Raw genomic sequence first — 27,850 nt, forward strand, 5'->3', positions numbered from 1 at the left:
CGGGGATTCCGCCCAGCACCAGAGACCCCAGTTGGCGTTAAAAAGTTTCACATAAGAGCGGAACACATCCAGCAGCACGTACCCAGTGACACAAATACCCGATCGTTGGACCCGATGGTTGGTTTCGCACCGGCTTCTCTCAGCACAGCAGCCCAGTGGTTTTTACATTTCGCCATGAATTACCTAGTAATCCGACCAATAGATAGGCAGAAAGATAGTACCCTAAAGTTGCCGCGATGTTACCCAAATATGTTAATCGCATCAAAAAAGGTTCAATTGTCTCACATTCATTACAAACTGGCAGATAGGTATGTTGTGAATGGCAGCAGTCTAGTGGTGCTAAATTATCTTTTATGATGTACATGACTTCCTTTCTGTATGACATACTAATTTCTTTTGGGGGAATTAGAAATACATACGGAGAGACTTGCGCAGTCTCAGCCTCCACATGTGTAAGTAGGTCCGATTTAATTAAAGCAAATTTATGGAACATTATATTCGCAGCTGCTTGGTTCAAAGGTTTGTGCAATGTTTCTGTTCTATAGACGGACCAAAATATTACTTTTCGTATATAATTCAGACAAATTTGGTGCGTCATGTTTATTTCCGCGTATGTTGTACGTTATCGTGGCGAAGTTACCTTGTGGTCAGTGTAATAAATTTCGGTAAGGTGGCGAAAACTGACATATTTTCCTTTCCCATCATTCAGGGAGACAACACCCAAGTACCTATCTGCTTAACGAGTCAGTAGCATGATCTTTTCGGGGTACCTTGAAACATGAAGTTTCTCTACACCAATCTTGAAGTTCAGTGTTTGCATAAATCGGCGTTTTAGCCGAAGGCGATGACGCAGTTTCCGTGTGAACTTTGTAACGATGGCACATATAAATACCCCAAAAATGTTGATTTCCGCTATAAATGTACAATACACATTCGCGTTTGTGTGTGTGTGTGTGGGGGGGGGGGGGGGGGTTATATGTTCAGCTTAACCAGAACTCCCCACATCCTTGCGCCAACGTGACCACGGAAATCCTGACACGCGACCGATGTGCGAGCAAAGCCGCCGCAGGATCCGCCGAGATTTCCTTACACCATTTCCGTGACTGGTTCAGTTTCCTTGGGGAGAAACCAACCCAGTAGCCATTGTGACCTCGGGCGAGTTAGGCAAAGAAATATTCGCCTAAATAAGATAATGCGCGTTACACTGTACTTGTTGCAGTAAGGGCACTAGAGTGAAGCTTCCTGTGCCTTATCCCCCGGTTTGGGGTACTTAGCATTTGTTGCCGAATAAACTAGTTATGTATATGCTTCAATGCAAACTGACAAAGCATAGTGTCAGAGAGTGCACTAGTAGTCTGCGTATTGAAACAATAAATCGCAAATGAAAACCGTTGTGTATAATATCTCATACGTTGTGTATAATATCTCATCTCGCTTTAAAGCGCACATGTACCACTTAATTAAATAGCACGTAACATTGAACAAATATTTTTTCATGCAAAGGATACCAGTTTCTCAATAGGGTATGTGTGCCACCGGTTACCCGCTCCACAGCAGGCATTCTCCCCACAAGTATCACAAAAGCAATAGTCTTTATTATTTTAGTTACGTCACAGTAAACGTCCTCTAACGAACCCATAAACGCTAACTCCAATAAAATACACCAGCGGGTGGATAAAGCTTTGCCATGCCATTGTTATGTCTCCTTGTCGCCAGCCCTGAGGTCGCGCCACTGTCACTAGGGCCGCGCCGGCGGCTTCTTGCACGTCAGTTCGCAGGCCGTCTTCGTGAGGAACCGGTTGGCGCCGGTCAGGCACCGGTGCGATTCCAGCACGCGCCGCGTCAACCTGAAGCAGCGCCTCTCGACCTGGATGGATGGATGGATGTTATGAGCGTCCCCTTTGGAACGGGGCGGTGGGTTGCGCCACCAAGCTCTTGCTATTATACTGTCTAATGTCCTACCTGCACCGCCGACGAAGGCGCCTCTGCCGCGAAGAAGGGGAACTTCAGTTGCGCGCTGCCGCAGGGCGCGCTCCGTGGAGCGGTGCAGGGCGGGTAGCGCGGGTTGGTGCAGTGGGCCGTGCACTGGCCGACCGTGGGGAACACGGCACTACCGTTGGCAGGGCATCCACCCCAGGGGAAGTTCCAGGCTACGCACGCCCGGCCATCGAACCACCACCAGCTGGTGCGGACGTCCTGCCTGCGGAAGGGCAGAGCAATTCGACAGGCGGGTCAGCGACGCGGTGAACCGCGCGTCAGCATAGAAGAATGGGCTGGTCAGAAAAGGTTCGCGTCGTGGCAGCACTACATTGCCGTATATGAAAAAAAACGAGGAGAGAAATATCCTCTCGCCTCAAATCTAGCTAGCGCTGCCACGCCACCTTTTATGTGATGAGGGCGTCACCAAGGCGCTTGGTTATGGAAGTGGCGGTTCCGTAAGGAATGAAGAAATATAAACAGTATTGCCGACATGGCACTCGCGCTTTCGAAGAATATGTAGTCGGCGTGTCACATCGGTGCAGCTTCGCGGCCAAATATTCGTCTCGTACAATGAGTGACTCAACCACGCAGCCCGCAATGCTCTGCTGGACTTGCCGCACGCCCATAAAGTTATTACAGTACGTGCTTAATGCCTATGGGCCTTACGGTGTGTTTCATGAAGAGAAGCAAAAGTAATCAGCAAAGCTATAAAAAGTGCTCGATAAATGGCTTGGCGCCACGGAATATGGTACCAGCCCTCGGACCAGTAAATCTCAAGAATTTCGGAGCGCTTATAACACCGGAGTGAAAACATCAAAATGAACGATGTGCTTTACTCTGCACGCTCACTGCAAGCAGCCGCCGTATGTGTGCTACCAGATTCTTCGCCTGACTTTAACGACTGTTGTTGTAATATAGCGAGACGCCCACATAAATAGCAGACCAATGCCTGAACTTTACGACCTTGGTTCAGCAAAACAGAAGCTTGCTTCTGGTATCACTTGTGAACGATTTAACGTACCTTTATTTCAGCATGAGAGGGATCCGTTTCATTGAACGACTTCAACTTGCGCGACTAAATAATTACGGCCATACAAAATCAAATTTTATCACTCCAGTATAATCACACGATTTGGCCACGCTTAATGAAACTAAGAGCAAGGTAGTTAAAAAAGATACCCTCAAGCAGCTTACAGAATGTCTAGTGAAGGATACAGGCATCAAATATGGCATAATATCTTATACCTTCCGATTTATCTATTGCTATGTTTCTTATTTACCTCGTCGCATGGTAGCTTAGAGGATGCAAGAGGTCTTTGGCAAAATATACTATCTGCTACATGATTCTGACTATATTTTAAGGATATATTGCGGAATGTCGTCGTAACCATTTTATTAAATTCAATATTCAGCAACAGATTGTAGCGTTTGTAATGTTGAGATCATCGATACTCACAGTATGTACGATGTAATAAAACTGGGGTTACGATGGCCTTATCTAAGCATACAGTGTGTGTTTCTTTAGCCGCACCAAATTTTTTTACATTGCCTAATATTGCGCAATTGCAATCCTTTATCTAAATTACTGGAGCAGGTGGTCATTACTTATACGAGAAATCAAAATATTAATTTAAATGTTTAGCGTAATTACGTTAATTAACATTTTATTTATTAACATTACCGCACAATTTCTATCTACGAATTATAGCCGGTGAGTTCGCGAGTCGTATTCACTTGGAACGAATTCTCAGGACTGCGCCAGTTTCGAGATATCAATTTGCAAAGTGTCCGACGAAATGCATTTGTGTTCCAGTTACTCTTGAACACGCTGCGTTACTCAATGAAGCAAAAAATTAACTAGAACACCAATGCTTTTCGTGTGACACATTGAGAATTCATATCTCGAAACTGGTGCAGTCCTGAAAATTCGTTCCAAGAGAACATGCCTTGAGACATCCCCGGCTATAATTCGTAGATTGATATAGTCACCGTAATGTTAATAATTAAAAAGTTGATTAACGCAATTATGCAAAACATATAAACAATTATTTAGATTTCTTGCAGAAGTAATGGCCACCTGATCGAGAAAGTTATATCAAGGATTAGAATTGTGCTGTCTGCCACAGGCAATTCTGTTAAAATTTGGTGTGGCTAAAAAAGAAACAGCGTGTATATGGGCCGAAGGAATTCAATATGCTCTTTAGCGGTGCTTTTCTTCTGGAGATAATTACATCTTATCGCTTTATAAAAGAGGCTTGTAAGATTCTTACAAGGTAAAAGTCACGCAGGAAGACTTGACGGGATAGGCCGTGGCCGAACAAGCGGCTGAAAGTTCTTTTTTTCTTCCACTGCTGATCACATTTGTTTCATTCACGGCATTAAATGTCGCCGAGAACCCCTAAGCCTTCGAGACAAGCAGTAGTTTATGGCTTCGGATTAGTTTCGGGGACGTTAGATTATTAAGCGTTCATCTAAACAGGAGGGCTTCTACATTTGACCTTATAGGAAGGCAGCAGCCGCGGCCAGGAATATAGTTCAATTCCAGGAGTTCAGCACATGAACGCCATAACCAGTGGAAGGATCCGGCGCAGGGGTGAACCAAAGTTTGCTAGCAAGGAAAATGGCTAGGCTCTTTTTGCTTGTTTAGTTCGATTTTATTAAGGACAATATGGCACTCCACTATGCTTCCAATAGGGACTTTAGGAAACAGGTCTTTAATTTAGGCCGTCGATGTTTTAATAAAAGATGTTGGAAATCACAATATTTCAGAAATCAAACAATGAAGTTTACAATTCTCTCTCTCTCACCAATAAAAACAATACCAATGCTGCAACTGCAGCTAATAACGTATGTAAAACACACAAAACTGCTCTATTTTTTACCGTCCCAATTAGACCTCTAACTTTTGAGCAGGTCTTTCACAAAACCATCGTAAACGTTGTAACAGCTTTACGCAAGGGGCAAATTTGCAACAAGTTGGTCCTCTTCATATGCTCCAGCAAGTGCTATTTACAGGATTGTGATGGCTAATTTTAGTGCAGAGTTACATCGTGTAAACTGTGTGCTTCTATTTTTCTAAGACTTACCAATTTCTTGCAATTTTCATCGGAATTTCGGGGCCCTAAATCAAAATCCCGTTTCCTAAGTGACTAGAACTTAACTTTGTGCCTTAAATTCGATCAGTTGCATTAAAAGGGGCTTGTCTCAAAAATCATTTCTGCCGGCATTCAAATTCGTCCCGAACTAAAGATTCCCCTTAAGGGTTAACAACAAATGAATTACGGCGTCTAAGACTGACGACGTAGCATGACCTCATTGTGTTTCACTATATGTTCCTCAAGCTAAAATAGCAAATAAACATTGCAGAATTATGGGAATATTCCTCCTTTGAACTCTCAGTCAGTTGACACTTGCATCGACCGTACTCTGGAACATCCCGCAAGTGCCCCGTGGGGCGTTGTGTAAGTACGTCGGTTCACGTGTGCCTTCGGCCGGTGGCTACTGTAGGATAACGTTAATTTCTGTTTTATTCGTTGAATTTTATCGCATACTTTAAATTCGTAGTTAATGCACAGAGTTTGTGCCTCTAGTTTTCACGATAGCAATGCAAACCGGGAGGGTCCTTTACTGGCAGAACTCTACGGCATTACCTTATTTGTTATTTCTCACTATAAGCTTAACGCGCCGTTTCCGATGGCGTCACAATGACGGCCAGCCCGCAGCTATGCGAGCACGAGAAAGGTTCCGTACCTCCTGCAGCCAAGCAGAAGCGTCTTGTCGAGGCAGGCCTCGTGCGGCGGCTGGACGAGCACGCAGCTCCTCTCGCATTCGCGCCACGAGGCGAACCGGTTGGGGCCGCGGTTGCACAGCTGCGCCGGGTGGTCGTCGCCGGTCGCCAGGCAGGCGTTGATCGAGGCCCGGTAGACGAACTCGCGACGCGGCTCCCGGCAGTACGTGTAGAAGACGACGCCGCATTCGGGCCTCGTCTGGAACAACGTGCAGTGTACGTGAGCCTCCCGCATGCAGTCGAAACTCCGGTTATAACGAAGTGGCTCTTGCGCTAGAAATAGCTCAATATGTAGATGGTCGATAAACATATGGGAAAATGGATGGCCGTGACTGTTGCTTAGTTACAGCGATACAAAGAAAATTGGCAGCTTATCGGAAATTACTTGTTTTCTTTAATTGAATTATAGAACTGATAGAGAAATACGGTCGGAGAAATGGCCACCGCGGTAGCTGAACTGGTATTGCACCGTGCGCCTCATGCGAAACGTTCGCGTTCCGCTCTCATCTGCGTTAATTGCATTTTCGTCCCCTTCCATTCCCCCTTTTTCTTATTATTTTTACATATCGAATTTAAAAAAGAAAAATAATTACCCGTGTGCTTTTTGTCGCTTCATTGTCTCCTTTCTTCATTTCGATATATCAGGTAATTGGATATATTGATGAATTTCTATTGTATATTACTAATCGTTGATGTTCAGTGCTTGTATTGTATATCCCCACCCCTGCAATAGCCCTTTTGGGTTGCAGTATGTTGAAATAAATAAATAAATAAATACTAAGGTATAACGATCTATACAAACTTTATGACGAGTTCGTTATAGAGGATACAGAGCAAAGCTGCGCGACTGTGTTGAAGCTCACCATGGCGACCCGACTCGCAGCAACACATGGTAGCAAACACAGACACCCGGTAGTCTATCAGGTTATGCTTCGCATGGCACCATACGCTATTAGGTTCGAGCGTATTGTGAAGCACACTCGTTGTCAAAACGATGGAGGGAGGAAGCGCGGCAGCAGCAGTGAGCGAACATCATGATCTCCATGTTGCCTCTCGCGTCAACGCAAACTAAGCGGCGAGCGCGCACACCACACAGAAAGCTACAAGCAGTCAGAGCACTGTCACCATCGCAGGTCGGATTCAAAGATGGGGCCTGCGCGGCCAAGCCATACGCAGCGGCCGCCGTAGTAGAACGCCTCCTCCCCCTCCCTCCCCTCCCCTCGTTGCCTTGCGCACGACACAATACGGCGTGCTTCCTGGCCGCTTTCCTTCCTTGCGCGCCCAAGACTGAGCTACCATCGTCGGCTCACACTCGCACGCTTTCACTCGCACATACAGCATACGGCACGCGGCGACGATGCTATCGCCCTTGGACTTTGCGCGCAACATCACGGCCACTCTGACTGGGACGATGACGGCAGGAATGCGCCTGGAGTGTCCAAATAATTGCTATCGTAATAAAAGCATGCGGTAAACAGTGTATATGCCAGTGCTGGTGGTTTTATGGCGCCAATAGTAGGCGCTCTAGGTTAAATATACACATCCCATTCTCTTCTTCGTTTTCAAGCATTTACGGATCAGATCCCGGCCACGGCGGCCGCATTTCGATGGGGGCGAAATGCGAAAACCCCTATTACTTAGATTTAGGTGCACGTTAAAGAACCTCAGGTGATCGAAATTTCCGGCGTCCTCCACTACGGCGTGCCTCAAAATCAGAAAATTATTTTGGCGTGTAAACCCCGATAATTGAATTGAATTGAATTTCAAGCATTTACTTTGTATGAATGTCGTTAAATGAATTTTGCTTTTTGGATAACGTATGAAGTAAAATCCGCTATACTCTAGTTCGTTATAATCACATTTATATGTATTACTAAGAACGCACGAATAGAGCACTGGGAAGCATATGGACATTTATATACTAAGTGCTTACCGCCATTGTATCTGCCCATATAAGTCCATACGTTAACAGACCTCACACGTGGTCTGTTCAGTTGTGCCATTAGACCGTTAATCTACATATTTGGTCAATGACTGGAGTTAACAGCGCGTTATTGCACTCGCGAGCATGGGGCTCTCTAACATCAGGCTTACTTAATACGAAAAAGGCTCCCGAGATTACATCACAGGACACCACTTTACAAATATAAGTCACTTTATGAGCATTACCCATCAATTGGGTCCGTGATGTGGGTGCGTTTACGGGTGCATCGGGTATCACGTCTCCAAGCCAGAAGACCTGCAGATTACTGACGTTACCCACCACAGGCCCAACTCTTCCGAAGTTTCGAAAATTATGTAGTCAACACGTAAACGTTCTAAAAGCGAAACAATTTACTATGCACGCGCCACGAGAAGAAACCTGAACTAGATCAACGTGCCGCGATCGGGCTGGTTTTCCAAAGCGCCAAGAACAGCACCCTCTCATTCATTGCTCGTCATGTTTACACTTACGGATCTCCGGAACGGTTGTTCCAGTGGATTCTCGGCAGTCACGGAGCTAGCGCTTGCGTTGCCGTATCCGACAGCCGGCTGCTCAACGGTCGAATCCCCGTCGACTGGTTCGCTCGCAGTCGACGGCCACTTCCAGGCGGCGTCAGTGACCGCCTCGCCAGCTGGGACGCCAGCATCATGCCATAGTGGGTACTCCGTATACGGCACTCCAGGCAGCAGCGGTCTGGTGGCTGCCAATCCTGCAGCGAGAGGGGGTGCCAAGAGGGATCGAGTCACGTGGTACACGAGGCCAAGTTGTCGAAATAGTTCCCGAAAGCGGACCACCAGCTGCTCGAAGAGATACTTTGCAGGAAATTCGTTAGCCATTACGGAACTGGCGGTTTAGAAGGTGTACTCGAAGGGACAGTAAAGCGAAACACTAACTTTGTTTAGACGGATAAAATATTCCTCGAAAACACTGTTCTTCATTCCTCGAACAGAGGTTTGTTAGTAGAATAAAGCAAGTCCAAGTTTTCTTTTTTTTTTCCAATGCGCGACACAACTACACCGCCAGAACGTCAGCGTGACGTTACAAATATCAGTGCATTTTCTGGCATTTACGGCACTGTGGCCCAGTAACAATCCCCCAAGCCTAACAAGTTCACTCTTTGGGCACTATATAATACAAAAATAGTCCTCATTATTGATAAACAGTTATCTAGACCTAGCCAGACGCCGTGAAAATCTGTGATGTCACGACAAGCTGTTGCGGGAACTCTGAGTTGGCGTTGCCCCCTGTCTTTCATTCTAGCGGGTTTTTTTTTTGCTATTTGCTTATCGAGTTTCGTCTCCCTCTTTCACAATTCTTATAAGCCTAATTTACTAATAAGGTTCCACTAATCATTCTCTTTACTGTCCATTTAAGGCTATAGAAGTTCGCTCATATGCATATCTACATTAGAGGGCGCGCCTACTATACAGCCGATGTTTCCACTATAGCTCAGTGCAGCATAGAGGACTACAGCGCAGCTGCTGAGGTCGACCCATCTGCCCCCCTTTAATGGAAATAAAATCTCTATCTCTCTCTCTCTCTCTCGCTCTCTCTTTACTCATACGCAATGTTTTGTCGAATATATTAAGTTCGGTGGAAATTAGCAAGGTACACGAAGTTTCACGAGAGGAAATTGTCGACAACTCGATATAATATTATACAAAATATAGAGTTGTAACCATCGTTACGCTTAGATTCCCTGTACAGCAGAAGAAATGTACCCAGTTTTTGTGGCAGTGAGTGAAAGGCCGAAAATCCTTCGGTTCTTTCATTAAAGGCTACCAACGGTAAATGTGTAAAAAGCAGATTAAACATTTGAAAGATCCGTAAATGGCGATTTCCTTCACGTGTTCATTTGAAATAACATCGCGGCAGAGATGTGGCTGAATTGATATGGGCGCATCATATTGACGCGGGCGTAAAAACTGATTTATTTATAACAGGTCGGACAGTGAATGCCATAAGCTACTGCGTTCAGTTTCTGCTCTTGCTTCACCGGTATCAACACACTGGCAAAGACTGAACTGAAATTGAGGCGGAAAGTGGATAGAAGAACGACATGGATGCCAGAGATAGAGTAATGCTGTTCTTCATGGACAGTGGCCTCTATGATAAGCATGTTTTCACATTTAGGTGCAGCGTACGTTACACTACCTTAAATAATGATGACCGCTGGGTTTCTTATTTGATGAACTGGCTATATTTCTCGGGTTATGAAATGAAAATTTTGTGGGATCAAATTTGCGGGAACAATGCCGCCGTGCTTTAACATTAGCTTATAGAAGCGCTCGTATAACGCCGTGCGTTAACGTGCTGCCTCGAGCCACCGTTAATGACGTGTCGGCTCTCAAACAGTACCACGAAGATTATCAATGCCCAAAGCAAGCCGCTTCCATGCCTGCGGTGAGGACACAAGTGTCCGCTGTCCGTCGCACGCGGCAGCAGCTCACCAGCGACGGCGTCACGTAGGCGGTGTTCGTCGGCACCTCCAGGCGCCGTGGTCGACTGTCGGTGGTTCACGATGCCGACAGTGGTGGCCAGCGCAGAGACGACCAGCAGTGCGGACAGGAGTGCAGCGCCGACCGCCAGAGGCAGCCGGCCTCCCATCCAGCCGCCCGAGAGGTTCTCGGTGCGCACGCCCGGCGGCAGGTCCGTCGCCGTGGCCACGTCGCGTCGCGTGCAGTCGACAGCGCAGCTACGGGTGTTCGGGGCCAGGGCCGCCCTGCTGCTGACGCGCACTGCGCGCGGAGGCCTGCGACCACGCGTGAGCTCTGTCTGTCTGTCTGAAAAATATTTATTCAGATAAGTTTTGCATCAACACTAGGTGGGCTCCCCCTTACGTGAGCCCATTGGCGTCGGCCGCCGCCCGGGCCCGCTCGACCAAGGCCCGTTGGGCCGTCAGGTCAGAGCAGCCGAGCAGGGCTGCCTCCAGTCCACCCGGGAAGGGTTGGGTAGGGGGGTTAGATTTGGGGTTTTTTGACATGCCCATACCATGTGGAAAATGTCTGAGGACTTTTCCCCACAGTGCGGGCACTCCCCCGTGCAAGCGGGGTCAAAGTATTTTAAGGCTGCCGGGCACAGCAGAGTTTTGGTATAAAGGCGAAGGACAATGCGCCCCTCCGCCTTTGTGAGGCCCTTACAGGGCTTGGGATAGATGGCATGGCCAGATTGGTAGAGCTGAACGATCTCTTTGAAAGTATAGGCGGGATTGGGTTCGGGGTCCGGATCGGTGGGGGACGAAGGTGATGCCCGGAAAGTGAGCGCGCGGGCGACGGCATCGGCCGTGTCGTTTCCTTCGAGGCCCGTGTGAGCGGTAGTCCAGATAATCGTACGGTGCGAGGGGGCACCGAGATAGTCGTTGTTTTGCAAAATTTTGTAGGCAAGGTACGGTATGTGCCCCTGCTCAATATTGCGGCAAGCACCCCTCGAGTCGGTGATGATGACCCTTGAGTGTTGATCTGCGGCGGCTAGCGCGATGGCAACCACCTCCGCGTGTGTAATGTTGTGTGCACGGAAAGTGAGTCCATTTACTGCTGTGTTTTGGTGGACGACTGCGGCCGTGTACCAACCCCCATGGTACGGGCCGGAGGCGTCCACGTAGAAGACTCCGTGTTTGTGTCCGTAGTGGCGAGCCAAGGCTTCCGCCCGCGCGAGGCGTCTGCCGCTATGGTCCTCTCGTGTCATGTTGACCGGAAGAGGGCGCACGTGCAGGGCATACCTCCACTGTGATGGGATATGTACGTGCTCTTCCGTATGTATTGAATGATGGATGTGTAGTCGGGCAAGGAGGCGGCGACCCGACGGCGTTTTAGAGAGTCTCGTGTATTGGTTCATCAAGTGTGCCTCTCGCAGCTCTTTAAAGGTGTTCACCATCCCCAGGCCCAGGAGGCGCAGGTTGGAGGTGCTGACCGGGAGGTCGAGGGCACGCTTGTAGATTTTACGGAGAATGACTTCGAGTGCATTCTCGTCAACTTTGCGTAGGTGGAGGTATGGAGCCGAGTAAAGGACTCGACTGGTTACAAATGCATGCGCCAGCCGCAAGGCGTCTTTGCATCGTAACCCCCCGCGCTTGTTCGAAACCCGGCGGACCATCCGGCCCACCTGGTCCCCCACCTTACGCAATTTGGCCAATGTTGTGTCAGCTTTTCGATTTTTGTGAATAAAGAGCCCCAGTACTCGGATCTCGTCGTGTTCGGGTATGGGTCCACTGTTAAGGGAGAGGTCGATTTGGGTAGTGCACTTTGGTGAGGGGCGTATGTGCACAAATTCAGATTTGGACGGGATGCACTGAAGGCCGCATCGACGGGCATAGTTGTCTACGATGTCCGCGGCTTGCTGCAGGTTGGCCTCGATTTCTCCTACCGAGCCGTGTTTAGCCCAGATGGTGATGTCGTCGGCATACAGCGCGTGCTGGATGCCGTCGACCCTCGCCAGCTGAGCGGGAAGTTTCATCATCGCCAAATTGAATAGGAGGGGCGAGAGGACCGCTCCCTGCGGGGTCCCTCGCGTGCCTAATTGGTATGGGCCGTGTTCGCTGTCTTGAATCCGAATGAATGATTGTCGGTCAGTGAGAAATTGCCTAATGTGGTTAAAGGTGTTTCGGCCGCAATCTGTTTGGGAAAGATGTGTTAGAATAATTTCGTGGGTCACGTTGTCGAAGGCCCCCTTCAAATCCAAAGCGAGTACTACTTTGTCACTTAGGGGATATTCGATCGGGTCGAGAATTTCTCGGTCAAGTTGAAGCAAGACATCCTGTGCGGACCGGTGTGGGCGGAATCCGAACATGGTGTCTGCGAAAACATTTTTGTTCTCCAGAAACTCAGACAGCCTGTCGCGCACCATCGTCTCCATTAATTTTCCCACACAAGAAGTAAGGGAGATGGGGCGGAGGTTGTCTGTGTTGATGGCTTTACCAGCTTTGGGAATGAAGGTGACCAGAGCGGTCTTCCAATCAATTGGGAGGGGTGTTTCCCCGATCCAAATGGAGTTCATGTAAGCGAGGAGTGTGGAGTAGGCAGAGTCGGGAAGGTTGGCAAGTAATTTGACTGTAATTTTATCCCGTCCCGGTGCCGTTCCTCGCTTCATTTTTGCTAGGCCCGCCTTCAGGTCGTGCAGCTGGAATGGTTGGTCCATCTCCGCGTTCTCGGAACCTGCATACGAGTACGCGGGCCCTCGGGGGTCCTGCTGAGTACAGAGGTATTGATCTCGGAGTTTGCATGCCAATTTTGAAGTGTCTCCATCGAAGCAGTGAATGGCTCGTTGGAGACGTTTTTGTGTTTCTGCTCGAGTTTGGGTGGGGTCGATTAGGGCGCGGAAGAGGCGCCACGTACTCCGGCTGGACATTTGTCGCGCGGCCGTGTTGCACCGGTCCACCCAGTTAGAGTCAGCGAGTTGGGCCGCGTACTCTGCCGCTCGTTGGGTGAGCTCAGCGATGCGAATTTTGAGTTTCCGATTGTGTTTTTGCCGGCGCCATCGGCGGACAAGGCTGTGCCGGGCCTCCCAGAGGTGAAGGAGGTGGTTGTCCACCTCCGGGGTCGCCTCTGAGAGTTGAATTTGAGTTTCCGTGGAGCGAAGGGTGGAAACCAATTGCTGGGACCAGACGCGGTACCCTTGCTCCTGAATGGGGGTCGAGTTGGTGTATGTTTGTCGGAATTTGGTCCAATCGGGCAATTTTGCCTGTGCGAAAGGTCTTGCCAATGGATGGGTGCGAATAGTTGTATTGAGTATGCAGTGGTCGCTACCGAGGGTCTCTTCGGTGTTGACCCAGTCTACATATTGAATGTTTTTGGTGAGGGTTAGGTCCGGACACGTGTCCCGTGTCACGGAGTTACCCACGCGAGTTGGGTGGGCAGGGTCGGTGTGGAGAGTAAGGCCCAGCGTGGACATAAGTTCCGCCAGCTTACGTCCACGTTTCTCTTCACGCGCGTATCCCCAAAGTGTGCTGGGGGCGTTGAAATCGCCCACGATCACTAGGGGATCCCTGCCCGCAGCCTTTAAGGCGCGGCTAAAAAGGTCTGCGAAAGTGATGTTGGCTAACTTAGGGGAACAATAAATGTTGAGAACGTGTAGTGGTGGGTCCTGTTTTCGTAGCGGAAGGAGGGTCACCATCACGTACGAGAATTCTGTTTTGAGGTCAAGGTCAACGAAGTTGGCCGTGTAATTTTTATGCACGCAGATACAGGAGAGGGGGTCCTGCTGAAACGTGGTGTAATTTGTAAGTGTGGCGCCACTCCCTGGCTCCTGGAGGGCTACCACAGTAGGAAGGTGCTCGAATGTTGTGAGGAAAAATCGTAGGTTGGCCCGCTTAGCGTGGGCCTTGAAACCTCGACAGTTCCACTGGGTAATTAGGATGGGGATGGCCAATTTGGATCACGCGTGAGCGAGCGTGTTTCCGCATCCGCAGACATAAGGTGGACCAACGTACAGCAGCTCATTTTCAATGACGAGCGGTTGTTTACGTGTCGCCGCATGTGAAGCTATAATATGAGGTTGCGATCTCTTGCTAACCCTAAATCGGTGGCAACAAAATTGTTAGGCCTCGGGGGAAATATAAAGCAGCCTTTTCGTCCATTCAGCACACATCTAAAATTATGACATCTATTGTCCATGAAAGTGTCCGTGGGATCCGAGGAGATCGGATGATAGGCTCGGATGATAGCTTACTCACTATAGAAACATATGGACTCTACACAAGGTTACTAATGTACGACTTGAATATTGGCGCCTTTCTGGCTTCCTATGATGAAGATCGTGAGTCTGATTTTTCATGATACTGAATTAATGTGCCAACAGTAAGTCCGATTTCAACTCCAAAAACTCGCTTTTACTGCAAGCTCGCAGAATTGAAAAGAGGTGCTCGACTAGTATACTACGAAAGAAAATGTATAGTGTAGTGGTATTATCGAGATGCAGAAAAATGATAGAGTACGCCAGTGGTTTGGTTACATGATGAGGCATATTATAAAAAAAGCTCCTTTTCAGTGTTTTTTTTTGCGAGCATTGCTACATGTGAAAAGAAACACTTCACCATGCAGTGTCACAGTCAAAGTAAACAGTCAGCGTAAAACTAAAACCGATAAGGCTCGTTATCATGCAATTCAAACACGCTCCCTGTGTTCATCTACCATGTCACTGGTCGAACCACTCGTGCGCCTGCGGGAAATTATTACACCCAGCTTTAAAAAAATAATAAAAAATAAAGTCTTTGCCCGTCAATCGACCTCTGATGAACCCCCAAATAAGAGGGCCCCTAACGTACCACACTCGGGCGCTGTCACCGCTGCTTGCGCTGCTGGTACTTGTGCCACTGCTGGCGCTGCTGCTGGTAGTGGCGGAACTGTCGACGGTGCTGCTCAAGTCGCTGCCCGCGGTGTACAGGAAGGCTGAGTGTCGGCAGCACCGCCACGGGCCTGACGGGGAGGCTATAAAGGGGAACGTCGATGACGACCCGGCAGTCCACAGCGTTGTCTCCGTGGTATGCTGCGTAAGTGAAAGAACAGAATGCCGAACGTTCCCGTTTTCTCATGGAGGTGCATCTTTTAAAGAGGCTGTATCCCATGGATCAATCACATTCTCGTGGTCTGGGCCGCTGTGATGTAACGATCCCTTTGGCTTGATACTATACATTCGTTACATACACCCTTCGCGGCTGGCTGATTCCTGTAACAGCAAAGAAGAGTGCCGCTCAGACTACTGACCAAGCGCGAAACAGAATAGTATTGGTATAGGAGACGTTCACGCCCACCAGCGACCGCTTCCTCGATATTAACTAAACGAATCTCAAAGGTTTTGCTCTTGCGGGTTGTAGAAGCCGCAAGCGATTGTAGGAGCCGGAAATGCGTCATAGCCGCGATGTTTTAGACAATACTTATGAAATTGTTACATAATAATGGCTCTGTTACAATCTTATCCTAGCCATTGGAATATGCAGTAAACAAGCCCATATAGTTTCCTACAAATTTATCAGAGACAACTTTGTAGCACTACATCTGTATATACAGGGTGTTTCAGCGAATATATAATTTTTTTAATTGCCGATGGCTGATAGTACAATTTTAGTCAATGAGTTGGTCAGGTCGAAGAAGCGGACGTTACGTGCACAAATAACTGAAACGAATAATATAATATTTAGCAAATCTCACAAATGAAATTATTAACTAATTACCATGAGGCACATATTGCAGTTTACAAATTATACCGGGTGTGACTGCACTGCATATATTGGGTGGATGACGCCATTTGCGAAATATGTGCCGTCAAACTTGCGGTAAAAATGCACTGTCGTTCCACTTACTTTCTTAACAAAATGTCACATCAAAATGCTATACATTGAAGCACAAAACTGGAACGCCAATGCCTTTCTTCGCAACGTTCGCAAATTAATAAGTCGAAACTGGTGTCATGCTGTGAATTCGTTCCAAGCGAATGTCTTGCGAACTCCCCTGCTGGAATTTGCCAATTACCATATTTATTTATTTTTATTTTTATTTGTAAAATACCTTACATGGCACCTACATGGAGAGTGAGTAAGGGGGGGGGGGGGCGTTGAATCAAGCAAATACAATCTAGCAATAAAGATAATAAAACACCAGCGAAGTGCACAGCCTAAAAGTCAGAGAAACCTATTAGATACATAAAGCTGCGTATGAGTGCAATTAAAGGGAACTCTATAAGTTTGTAACAAACGTATAGCAGTGCAAGAAAAAGGTAGAAAAAAATAACACAGAACAGTGAGTGTGATATTAATGGTTAACAAGGGTTAAGCGAGTTGAATGAGTGCTTGAATTTTTCACGGTCAGTTTCCGCAACTATGTTGTCGGGGTGGTTGTTCCAGAGCCGAATGGCAAGTGGGATTGCAGACGAAGTAAATGCTTCGGTTTTACCATAGATGCGCATGAAACTATGATGATTGTGTAATCTGTGCGGCGTGTGCGATGACGTTTCTAGGTGCAGGGAACGTTTGTTAATGTGGTGGGCGTATTTATCAAATGATGACAAAAGGGCTATGTCGCGACGATTACTTAGCAGCTGAAGTGAAAAGTGAATCTTTATTTGAGTTACGCTAGAACGGTAATCATAATTCAGGGAAATGAAATGTGCGGCTCTATTTTGGATTGATTCCAACATGTTAATTTCGGTGGGAAGACCGGAGTGGAGCGGCGAACTCAAGTCGAGGGCGAACAAATGTTTGAAATGCCAGTTTGCGGATAAGTGGAGGTGAGTTCCCAAGGTTACGTCGCAGGTAACCCAGTGATTGAGAAGCACTGGCACAGATGGTAGTAGTGTGAGAAGTCCATGAGAGGTTTGTTGAAAGATTTACGCCTATATATTTAAATGGCGAGGTCTGAGATAATGGGACATTTTTATTACAGTAAGAATAGTCCAAGTTAATGCGTTTGCGGGTGAAGGACTTCACTACATTTTGATGAATTTAATGTCATTAGCCAGGTGTCACACCAATTAATAATTTGGCTAAGGTAATTTTGGAGGGTCAGGTGGTCATCAGAGGTGCTAATAGCATGATAGATAATGCAGTCGTCAGCGAAAATGCGCATGCATGATGATAAGTTATTGGGTATGTCATTAATGTATATCAGAAAGACTAAGGGACCAAGACCGCTTCTTTGCGGAACACCGGATGAAACATCTGAAAGGGGTGAGGAGAAGCTGTTAGCGAAAGTAAACTGCTGTCTGTTAGAAAGAAAATTTCGAAGCCAGGATAGAGTTAGTGAATCACGTTTTAATGATGATAACTTCAAAAACAGGCGACAACGAGCTACGCGGTCAAAAGATTTAGAAAAATCCAGAAAGATGCTGTCAGTTTGAAGGTTTGAGTCCGTGTTAAAACGTAAATCTATCGTAAATTCAAGCAGTTGCGTTTCGCACGACAAACCTCTCCTGGAACCATGTTGATTATGAAAAAAAAGTTGTTTGATTCTAGATAATGGTAAACGTGAGATGCAATAATATGTTCCATCATTTTACAGGATATGCACGTTAGTGATATCCGTCGGTAGTTCTCAGCCAAGTTTTTGTCAGCGTCTTTGAGGATGGGTATGACTTTGGCTGTTTTCCAATCTTGGGTATCTGACCTGCAATTAAATATTGATGAAAAATGTGAAATGAAAACTTGCTAGATACTGAAACTGTATTTTTAGTAATTTAGAATAAATATTGTCAATACCTGCTGAAGACAAAACTTTCCAGTTATTAATAAGTTGAACAATACCATCAATAGTAATGTCAATAGGTCCCATGTACCGGTAATCTAGGTCTGCAACAATGGGCAAATTAGTAAGACTTTCTTTCGTGAATACGGATGAGAAAAATTTATTAAAAACTTGAGCGCACTCACTGTTAGGAATAGGAATGTTGCTTTTGTTATTGTGTAACGTGATGTCATTAGTATTGCGTTCAGGAGATAAAATTTGCCAGAACATTCTGGGATTAGATTTGAGTAGTGAAGGAAGGTCCTGGGGAAAATATTATTTTTGGCTACACTGAGAGCGGAGCCGTACCAATTTAAACACTTCAGGTACCTTTCCCACGCTGACGGGGTGCCGGTTCGTTTTGCAGTTCTGTATGAACGTTTCTTTTTGTTTCTGAGTAGGTGAAGGGACTTTGTGAACCACGGTTTATTTTTGCCTTCAGTTATTCTGATTGAATAGACTTGAAATAGAATTGAAAGACTTGAAAAATTAGAGGCCGATCAGCTTACTGTAAGTTGCCTACAAACTATTTACTAAGGTAATCGTAAATAGAATCAGGAACACCTTAGAATTCTGTCAAGCAAAGGACCAGGCAGGATTCCGTAAAGGCTACTCAACAATAGACAATATTCACACTATCAATCAGGTGATAGAGAAATGTGCGGAATATAACCAACCCTTACATATAGCTTTCATTTATCACGAGAAAGCATTTGATTCTGTCAAAACCTGACCAGTCATGGAGGCATTACGGAATCAGGGTGTAGACGAGCCGTATGTAAAAATGCTGAAATATATCTATAGCGGCTCCACAGCCACCGTAGCCCTCCATAAAGGAAACAACAAAATCCCAATAAAGAAAGGCGTCAGGCAGGGAGATGCGATCTCTCCAATGCTATCCACAGCGTGTTTACAGGAGCTATTCAGACACCTGGATTGGGAAGAATTGGGGATCAAAGTTAATGGAGAATACCTTAGTAACTTACAATTCGCTGTTGATATTGCCTTACTTAGTAATTCAGGGGACCAATTGCAATGCATGCTCACTGACCTGGAGAGGCAAAGCAAAAGGGTGGGTCTGAAAATTGATCTGCAGAAAACTAAAGCAAAGTTTAACAGTCTCGGAAGAGAACAGCAATTTACAATAGGCAGCCAGGCACTGGAAGTGGTAAGGGAATACATCTACTTAGGGCAGGTAGTGACGGCGGATCCGGATCATGAGACAGAAATAATCAGAAGAATAAGAGTGGGCTGGGGTGCGTTTGGCAGGCATTCTCAGATCATGAACAGCAGGTTGCCATTATCCCTCAAGAGAAAAGTGTATAATAACTGTGTCTTACCAGTATTCACCTACGGGGCAGAAACCTGGACGACGCAATGAGCTATGAAAAGAAGAATGATGGGTGCAACGTTAAGGGATAAGAAAAGAGCAGATTGGGTGAGGGAACAAGCGCGAGTTAATGACATCTTAGTTGAAATCAAGAAAAAGCAATGGGCATGGGCAGGACATGTAATGAGGAAGGAAGATAACCGATGGTCATTAAGGGTTACGGACTGGATTCCAAGGGAAGGGAAGCGTAGCAGGGGGCGGCAGAAAGTTACGTGGGCGGATGAGATTAAGAAGTTTGTAGGGACGACATGGACACAATTAGGACCGTGGTTGTGGAGCCAAGTTTTTGTCAGCGTCTTTGAGGATGGGTATGACTTTGGCTGTTTTCCAATCTTGGGTATCTGACCTGCAATTAAATATTGATGAAAAATGTGAAATGAAAACTTGCTAGATACTGAAACTGTATTTTTAGTAATTTAGAATAAATATTGTCAATACCTGCTGAAGACAAAACTTTCCAGTTATTAATAAGTTGAACAATACCATCAATAGTAATGTCAATAGGTCCCATGTACCGGTAATCTAGGTCTGCAACAATGGGCAAATTAGTAAGACTTTCTTTCGTGAATACGGATGAGAAAAATTTATTAAAAACTTGAGCGCACTCACTGTTAGGAATAGGAATGTTGCTTTTGTTATTGTGTAACGTGATGTCATTAGTATTGCGTTCAGGAGATAAAATTTGCCAGAACATTCTGGGATTAGATTTGAGTAGTGAAGGAAGGTCCTGGGGAAAATATTATTTTTGGCTACACTGAGAGCGGAGCCGTACCAATTTAAACACTTCAGGTACCTTTCCCACGCTGACGGGGTGCCGGTTCGTTTTGCAGTTCTGTATGAACGTTTCTTTTTGTTTCTGAGTAGGTGAAGGGACTTTGTGAACCACGGTTTATTTTTGCCTTCAGTTATTCTGATTGAATAGACTTGAAATAGAATTGAAAGACTTGAAAAATTAGAGGCCGATCAGCTTACTGTAAGTTGCCTACAAACTATTTACTAAGGTAATCGTAAATAGAATCAGGAACACCTTAGAATTCTGTCAAGCAAAGGACCAGGCAGGATTCCGTAAAGGCTACTCAACAATAGACAATATTCACACTATCAATCAGGTGATAGAGAAATGTGCGGAATATAACCAACCCTTACATATAGCTTTCATTTATCACGAGAAAGCATTTGATTCTGTCAAAACCTGACCAGTCATGGAGGCATTACGGAATCAGGGTGTAGACGAGCCGTATGTAAAAATGCTGAAATATATCTATAGCGGCTCCACAGCCACCGTAGCCCTCCATAAAGGAAACAACAAAATCCCAATAAAGAAAGGCGTCAGGCAGGGAGATGCGATCTCTCCAATGCTATCCACAGCGTGTTTACAGGAGCTATTCAGACACCTGGATTGGGAAGAATTGGGGATCAAAGTTAATGGAGAATACCTTAGTAACTTACAATTCGCTGTTGATATTGCCTTACTTAGTAATTCAGGGGACCAATTGCAATGCATGCTCACTGACCTGGAGAGGCAAAGCAAAAGGGTGGGTCTGAAAATTGATCTGCAGAAAACTAAAGCAAAGTTTAACAGTCTCGGAAGAGAACAGCAATTTACAATAGGTAGCCAGGCACTGGAAGTGGTAAGGGAATACATCTACTTAGGGCAGGTAGTGACGGCGGATCCGGATCATGACACAGAAATAATCAGAAGAATAAGAGTGGGCTGGGGTGCGTTTGGCAGGCATTCTCAGATCATGAACAGCAGGTTGCCATTATCCCTCAAGAGAAAAGTGTATAATAACTGTGTCTTACCAGTACTCACCTACGGGGCAGAAACCTGGACGACGCAATGAGCTATGAAAAGAAGAATGATGGGTGCAACGTTAAGGGATAAGAAAAGAGCAGATTGGGTGAGGGAACAAGCGCGAGTTAATGACATCTTAGTTGAAATCAAGAAAAAGCAATGGGCATGGGCAGGACATGTAATGAGGAAGGAAGATAACCGATGGTCATTAAGGGTTACGGACTGGATTCCAAGGGAAGGGAAGCGTAGCAGGGGGCGGCAGAAAGTTACGTGGGCGGATGAGATTAAGAAGTTTGTAGGGACGACATGGACACAATTAGGACCGTGGTTGTGGAGCCAAGTTTTTGTCAGCGTCTTTGAGGATGGGTATGACTTTGGCTGTTTTCCAATCTTGGGTATCTGACCTGCAATTAAATATTGATGAAAAATGTGAAATGAAAACTTGCTAGATACTGAAACTGTATTTTTAGTAATTTAGAATAAATATTGTCAATACCTGCTGAAGACAAAACTTTCCAGTTATTAATAAGTTGAACAATACCATCAATAGTAATGTCAATAGGTCCCATGTACCGGTAATCTAGGTCTGCAACAATGGGCAAATTAGTAAGACTTTCTTTCGTGAATACGGATGAGAAAAATTTATTAAAAACTTGAGCGCACTCACTGTTAGGAATAGGAATGTTGCTTTTGTTATTGTGTAACGTGATGTCATTAGTATTGCGTTCAGGAGATAAAATTTGCCAGAACATTCTGGGATTAGATTTGAGTAGTGAAGGAAGGTCCTGGGGAAAATATTATTTTTGGCTACACTGAGAGCGGAGCCGTACCAATTTAAACACTTCAGGTACCTTTCCCACGCTGACGGGGTGCCGGTTCGTTTTGCAGTTCTGTATGAACGTTTCTTTTTGTTTCTGAGTAGGTGAAGGGACTTTGTGAACCACGGTTTATTTTTGCCTTCAGTTATTCTGATTGAATAGACTTGAAATAGAATTGAAAGACTTGAAAAATTAGAGGCCGATCAGCTTACTGTAAGTTGCCTACAAACTATTTACTAAGGTAATCGTAAATAGAATCAGGAACACCTTAGAATTCTGTCAAGCAAAGGACCAGGCAGGATTCCGTAAAGGCTACTCAACAATAGACAATATTCACACTATCAATCAGGTGATAGAGAAATGTGCGGAATATAACCAACCCTTACATATAGCTTTCATTTATCACGAGAAAGCATTTGATTCTGTCAAAACCTGACCAGTCATGGAGGCATTACGGAATCAGGGTGTAGACGAGCCGTATGTAAAAATGCTGAAATATATCTATAGCGGCTCCACAGCCACCGTAGCCCTCCATAAAGGAAACAACAAAATCCCAATAAAGAAAGGCGTCAGGCAGGGAGATGCGATCTCTCCAATGCTATCCACAGCGTGTTTACAGGAGCTATTCAGACACCTGGATTGGGAAGAATTGGGGATCAAAGTTAATGGAGAATACCTTAGTAACTTACAATTCGCTGTTGATATTGCCTTACTTAGTAATTCAGGGGACCAATTGCAATGCATGCTCACTGACCTGGAGAGGCAAAGCAAAAGGGTGGGTCTGAAAATTGATCTGCAGAAAACTAAAGCAAAGTTTAACAGTCTCGGAAGAGAACAGCAATTTACAATAGGTAGCCAGGCACTGGAAGTGGTAAGGGAATACATCTACTTAGGGCAGGTAGTGACGGCGGATCCGGATCATGAGACAGAAATAATCAGAAGAATAAGAGTGGGCTGGGGTGCGTTTGGCAGGCATTCTCAGATCATGAACAGCAGGTTGCCATTATCCCTCAAGAGAAAAGTGTATAATAACTGTGTCTTACCAGTACTCACCTACGGGGCAGAAACCTGGACGACGCAATGAGCTATGAAAAGAAGAATGATGGGTGCAACGTTAAGGGATAAGAAAAGAGCAGATTGGGTGAGGGAACAAGCGCGAGTTAATGACATCTTAGTTGAAATCAAGAAAAAGCAATGGGCATGGGCAGGACATGTAATGAGGAAGGAAGATAACCGATGGTCATTAAGGGTTACGGACTGGATTCCAAGGGAAGGGAAGCGTAGCAGGGGGCGGCAGAAAGTTACGTGGGCGGATGAGATTAAGAAGTTTGTAGGGACGACATGGACACAATTAGGACCGTGGTTGTGGAATGCAGTGGGTGTAACCAGGATGATGATAATGATGATGATGTGATGATGACGATGATGATGATTAAAGGAATGTTCTGCTCAATCAATGCACATAACTTATCTCTGCGCATGACCCAGTTAACATGAACAGATCTGGTGTGGAACGAAGGTAGAAATTGATGTTCAAGAACTGATTCTAGCTTAATGTTGATCACTTCATAATTTCGCTTGTAGTCACGAAGTGTCTTTCTGGAGACATCTGTAAATGGTAATGGGATACTGATTAATACATTCAGTAATCTGTGGTCACTGAAACCATCCGAGCATGTTACTTGTTCTGTAGTTTCAGATGCGTTAGTATGAGATCTAGGACCTTAGAGCCACGGGTAGGTTCTTTAATGATCTGGAACAGATTATAATCTAATGTTAGGCTAATGAATTCTGATGAGAAACTGCAGGAAGACGACAAGTTTGTCATAAGGTAATCTGCCATAAGGTAACTAGTTAGCGCTTAATCACTGATTTCTTTGATTGGTCGATTCTGCATTTCAGTTTTTGTGCAAGTAATGTCCGCCTCTTCGAGTAGACCCACTTATGGACTAGAATTGTACTATCCCGCAAAGGCAACTTTTAAATACTTTTGAAATTGTTCGCTAAAACACCCACTTATAAAGAATTCTGCGTTTTCACGTCCCGAAACAACGATATGATTATTAAGCATATCATAGTGGGGGTACTCCGGATTAATTTTAACCACCTGTTGCGCTTTAACGGGTACCCGATGGACGACGCTACGCGGGCGTTTTTGCATTTGCCTCCATCGAAATCAAGCCGCCGAGGCTGGAATTCAATCCAGCACCCTCGGGCTTAGCAGTGCAACGTCAGAAGCACTACGCCACCACAGCGGGTGGCACTAGAATTGTTCAGTACACATGACAACTGCGAGCAGCACATAACCTTGCCTAATGTTCGTGCTTGTGGTTACAGACGTTCGCGTGAGATCATTGCCCTAGCAACTATCTGGACATTCCAGGCGCATTTCCGCCAACGTTGTCGGTGTCGGCGTCGCCGTGATGTTCCATATAAAGTTCAAGTGTGATAATATCGTTACCACGCGCTGTATGCTGAGTGTACGAGTGAAAGCGCGCGAGAGTGAGCCAAGTACGGTGGCTTGATCTCGCGCGCGCAGGGGAAAGTGGGGAGGAAGCGCGATGTCTTTCATCGCGGCGGAGGCACCGGGAAGGGAGGGGAAGGGTTCTACTCTGAAGGCAGCTGCATACACCGCGGCTTGTGCTACCTAGTAGGCAACGCCTACTAGCTAGCACAAGGCCGGTGCACTTCAATATGTGACGCCATGCTACCTTGCTCGACTGCCATAGAACGTAATGTGGACGCCCCCGAGTAAGCCGCTGTCATTTTACGTCACCGTTTTCATCATGCCCGACTTCGCGATGAAAATTTCCGTCCAAGTTGCGTGAAGTCATAAACCAGAGGGCACAGGCCTCCTATCTAGGAGGCGTTGACTTAGTCCAACCACATGGCCCCTACCTTGATAACAGTCTGCGATGGGGACAGAGTCTAGGTGCGCCAAGGCCTGATAGCTTCGTGTACGCTAAACCCGCCGCGGTTGCTGAGTGGCTATGGTGTTAGGCTGCTGAGCACGAGGTCGCGGGATCGAATCCCGGCCACGGCGGCAGCATTTCGATGGGGGCGAAATGCGAAAACACCCGTGTACTTAGATTTAGGTGCACGTTAAAGAACCCCAGGTGGTCGAAATTTCCGGAGTCCTCCACTACGGCGTGCCTCATAATCAGAAAGTGGTTTTGGCACGTAAAACCCCATAATCTAATCTAATCTCGTGTACGCTATATTCTCGCCGCTTAGTTCGCGTTGAAGCGAGGCGGAGCGTTAAGGTCAATTCGCTAGCTGCGGCTGCCACGCTTCCTCACGCCAGCATTCTGACAGCAAGTGTCCGCGGTCATCAAGTCAGATGTGTTCATGGTTGCGTATGCGCGCGTGTCACCATGCTTGTTAACTCAGTCAGTAAACTTTACAAGTTTATACAGCAGATAAATCTACTATCCTTATTTCTTATAGCAGTCTAATAATTTACTATCCCAATTGATGCTTCGCCTTTCGGGCAAAACTGCGACTTTTTTGTCAAGTTTTATCTCTCTAGATTTCCAAAGATTATTTCATTCCTAAATGCACGAAAGCAATAAGTGTCTCAGCAAATGCAGCATCATCACGAATCGTTGCACCTACAGTGCAATATATTTGCAATATTTTTCCTTGGTGATATAATTTTCAAAACGACTATACCTCATTAAAGGCAAATTTAATTTCTCTTTTTTTTCTTCATTTTATTACCTTAAAGACTCCTTGTGTATTACATAAGGAGCGATTGGATAAGGGGCAAATTGACGATTTTAGGCAATTTTCGGTATATAATGGCAATCGGATTACGGAAATTAACCCTTAGGCACTAGTGCCGTGGTCGCCATGCAAAAGAAGTTTGAGGCGCTACATCCCGGTGATGAATTACGCGACGTACAAGTTTTAGCGTTGAGGAATCGGAACAAGGTAGCCAAATTTTCAGAAACACTTCATCTTTTTTTTTGCACTCTTTGAAATGCCGCGTGTTTTCTGAGCACGAATCAGCGGCCCATTTTTGTGGGCACGAGGTCTTTCTACCAAAACACGTGGGAGTTTTTCGATATTTACGTCCCGACGTGGCACGGCCCCCTTATTACCTTTCAGCAGTATGTAGGCTTGTGCTGCTGAACATGCTCCGAACGAGCCGCGCCCAATTTTTACAACATTAGGTGGAATATCAACGTCCGTCCTACGCAGCCAAAAATTCGGGCAGAACTAATCTACACTGATTAGCCAATTATGCCAATAGGCGAAACCGCGTCACGTATCAGGCGCTTACTGCAGCCAGGCTCCCCTGTGGCGCTGCCCTCTGCCGGCGCTGCAGCCGTGTAGTGCCGGCACCGCGAAGGCTGAAAGGACAGCAGGCCACAAAGGAGGCCCGCGAAGCAAGACGCCAAATGAAGAAAAGAAAAAGCGATTATGCTGAGTACCTGGCAGGTGGTTATTGACTGAATCCGCCAATTTCTTTTTCGCGAGTTGTACTGGTTAACAAAGCGGCTTTTTCATCTAAAAATCAATTAGCCCAAGGAAACAATTTATCGGCTTTTTGCCTGTTATTTCACCAACCTCAAATGCGGAGAAGAATCATGTTCTCATTATTTAGTGCGCGGACTTAAAGTATACTGCAGTATAATTATTCGCGTCAATTTGAGCGCTATTCTGCCAAATTACATTTACTGTTTAATAATTATTATATTGTAAGTAGGCTGCAAGCAGTCATACTTTTGACAAAAAATAGCATAATGATATGAAGTTGATATACTAGTATCATAAAAATATAAATTTTTGAACACTACGATGCTCATGCTAACACCTGCGGTTACTCGGAAAGAGGGTCAACAATGTGGTTTAAAATACACAGCAGCTGTAGGGAATATACCATGTTAACACCGGCCTTTGGGCCTCGCTACTCGAGTAGGGTTCTATGCCTCTGCTTACGGTTGGTCCTCTTTGTGCCACGTTCACGAGTCCGGGGACCTGCTGCGACTTCATCCGAGGCCTGTGGCTGCACGGGAGTCCATGCTGCTCGGCCTCGAGTGCAGTCGGGGCAGCAGGCTGTCGCCGAGACGCTAGCAGAGGAGGCGATGCCCTTAGCTGTCCCTCGGACTTGCAAGCACGACGATTGGTCAACGGTGAACGCTGCCACTCGCTACTCTCGCACGAATAAGTTTTGCCCGGGCCAGCGATCGTCTGGCCAGACTCGACGCTGTACGTGAGCTGTGCCAGGGACACGTCTTGCGCAGGCACAGAGGTGAAGGCGGCTCGGGCGAAGCTGGTGCTCGGGATGTCCTCTGCCGTATACGTAGTGCCGCTCCCCGTGCTGTAGAAGGCTCCTGTCTGGCTCGTGGTGGTGATCGTGGTGTCCTTGTAGACCCAGGGTTTCATTGTCGTGAGGCCCTCGGTTCTGGTGCGCTTCTCTTTCGTCTGGCACGAGCTCGGAACGCAGAAGCGTGCCGCGCGGCGCGTGGTTTTGACGATGAAGATGGCTCTCGCATTGTGGCACGTGTCCACAACAAGGGGATTGCTCAAGAAACTGTTGGTACGTTAAAAAAAACACAAATACACAATAGGTAATAAAAGCCATGCAGAAGAGAAACAGAAGCGATATCATGCATAATTGCTCCAAGATTTCCAAAAAAGAACAAAAAGGTAATGTAACAGTATTGGGGCCATTTATTAGTGTTTCAAATAAAATGACACGTTCCGGGGGAAACTTCACTGCGGTTGAAGCCAAGAGCCGAGACCCCAAAAGAAAGAATAATTGGGGAAGTTAAGAAAAGCATTCGTATCGAGAATCGATGACAGAATAAAATTTGCGGCAGAACTCATCTTATGATGATTGTCCACGTTAATGCTATTAGCATCGAATCAAGAAGGAGGAT

At 46.2% G+C, this 27,850-nt stretch overlaps 1 protein-coding gene across 1 annotated transcript; it reads right to left on the bottom strand.

Moving 5' to 3' along the window:
- Nucleotides 1-1,053: 1,053 nt before the first annotated feature.
- Nucleotides 1,054-27,497, bottom strand: LOC139059896 (uncharacterized). Its single transcript, XM_070538446.1, has 7 exons — nt 26,907-27,497; nt 15,010-15,230; nt 10,202-10,503; nt 8,222-8,460; nt 5,731-5,966; nt 1,963-2,200; nt 1,054-1,867 (listed from the first exon to the last, which is right to left on the bottom strand). The coding sequence occupies exons 1-7, from the start codon at nt 27,351-27,353 to the stop codon at nt 1,739-1,741; spliced, it is 1,812 nt and encodes a 603-aa protein (XP_070394547.1). The 5' UTR covers nt 27,354-27,497; the 3' UTR covers nt 1,054-1,738.
- Between the last annotated feature and the right edge of the window lie 353 nt (nt 27,498-27,850).

This window comes from Dermacentor albipictus, chromosome 5 (genome assembly GCF_038994185.2).
Source record: "Dermacentor albipictus isolate Rhodes 1998 colony chromosome 5, USDA_Dalb.pri_finalv2, whole genome shotgun sequence".
Classification (NCBI taxonomy): domain Eukaryota; kingdom Metazoa; phylum Arthropoda; class Arachnida; order Ixodida; family Ixodidae; genus Dermacentor; species Dermacentor albipictus.

Bases quoted from the DNA above. Each gene is read 5' to 3' on its own strand.
- LOC139059896 (XM_070538446.1), bottom strand. From the start codon at position 27,353: ATGAAACCCTGGGTCTACAAGGACACCACGATCACCACCACGAGCCAG. The intron at 15,231-26,906 runs GTAAGCAGAGGC...TCACTTACGCAG, and splicing joins TGGCACAAAGAGGACCAACC to CATACCACGGAGACAACGCT. The intron at 2,201-5,730 runs GTACGGAACCTT...GCCCTTCCGCAG, and splicing joins CTTCTGCTTGGCTGCAGGAG to GCAGGACGTCCGCACCAGCT.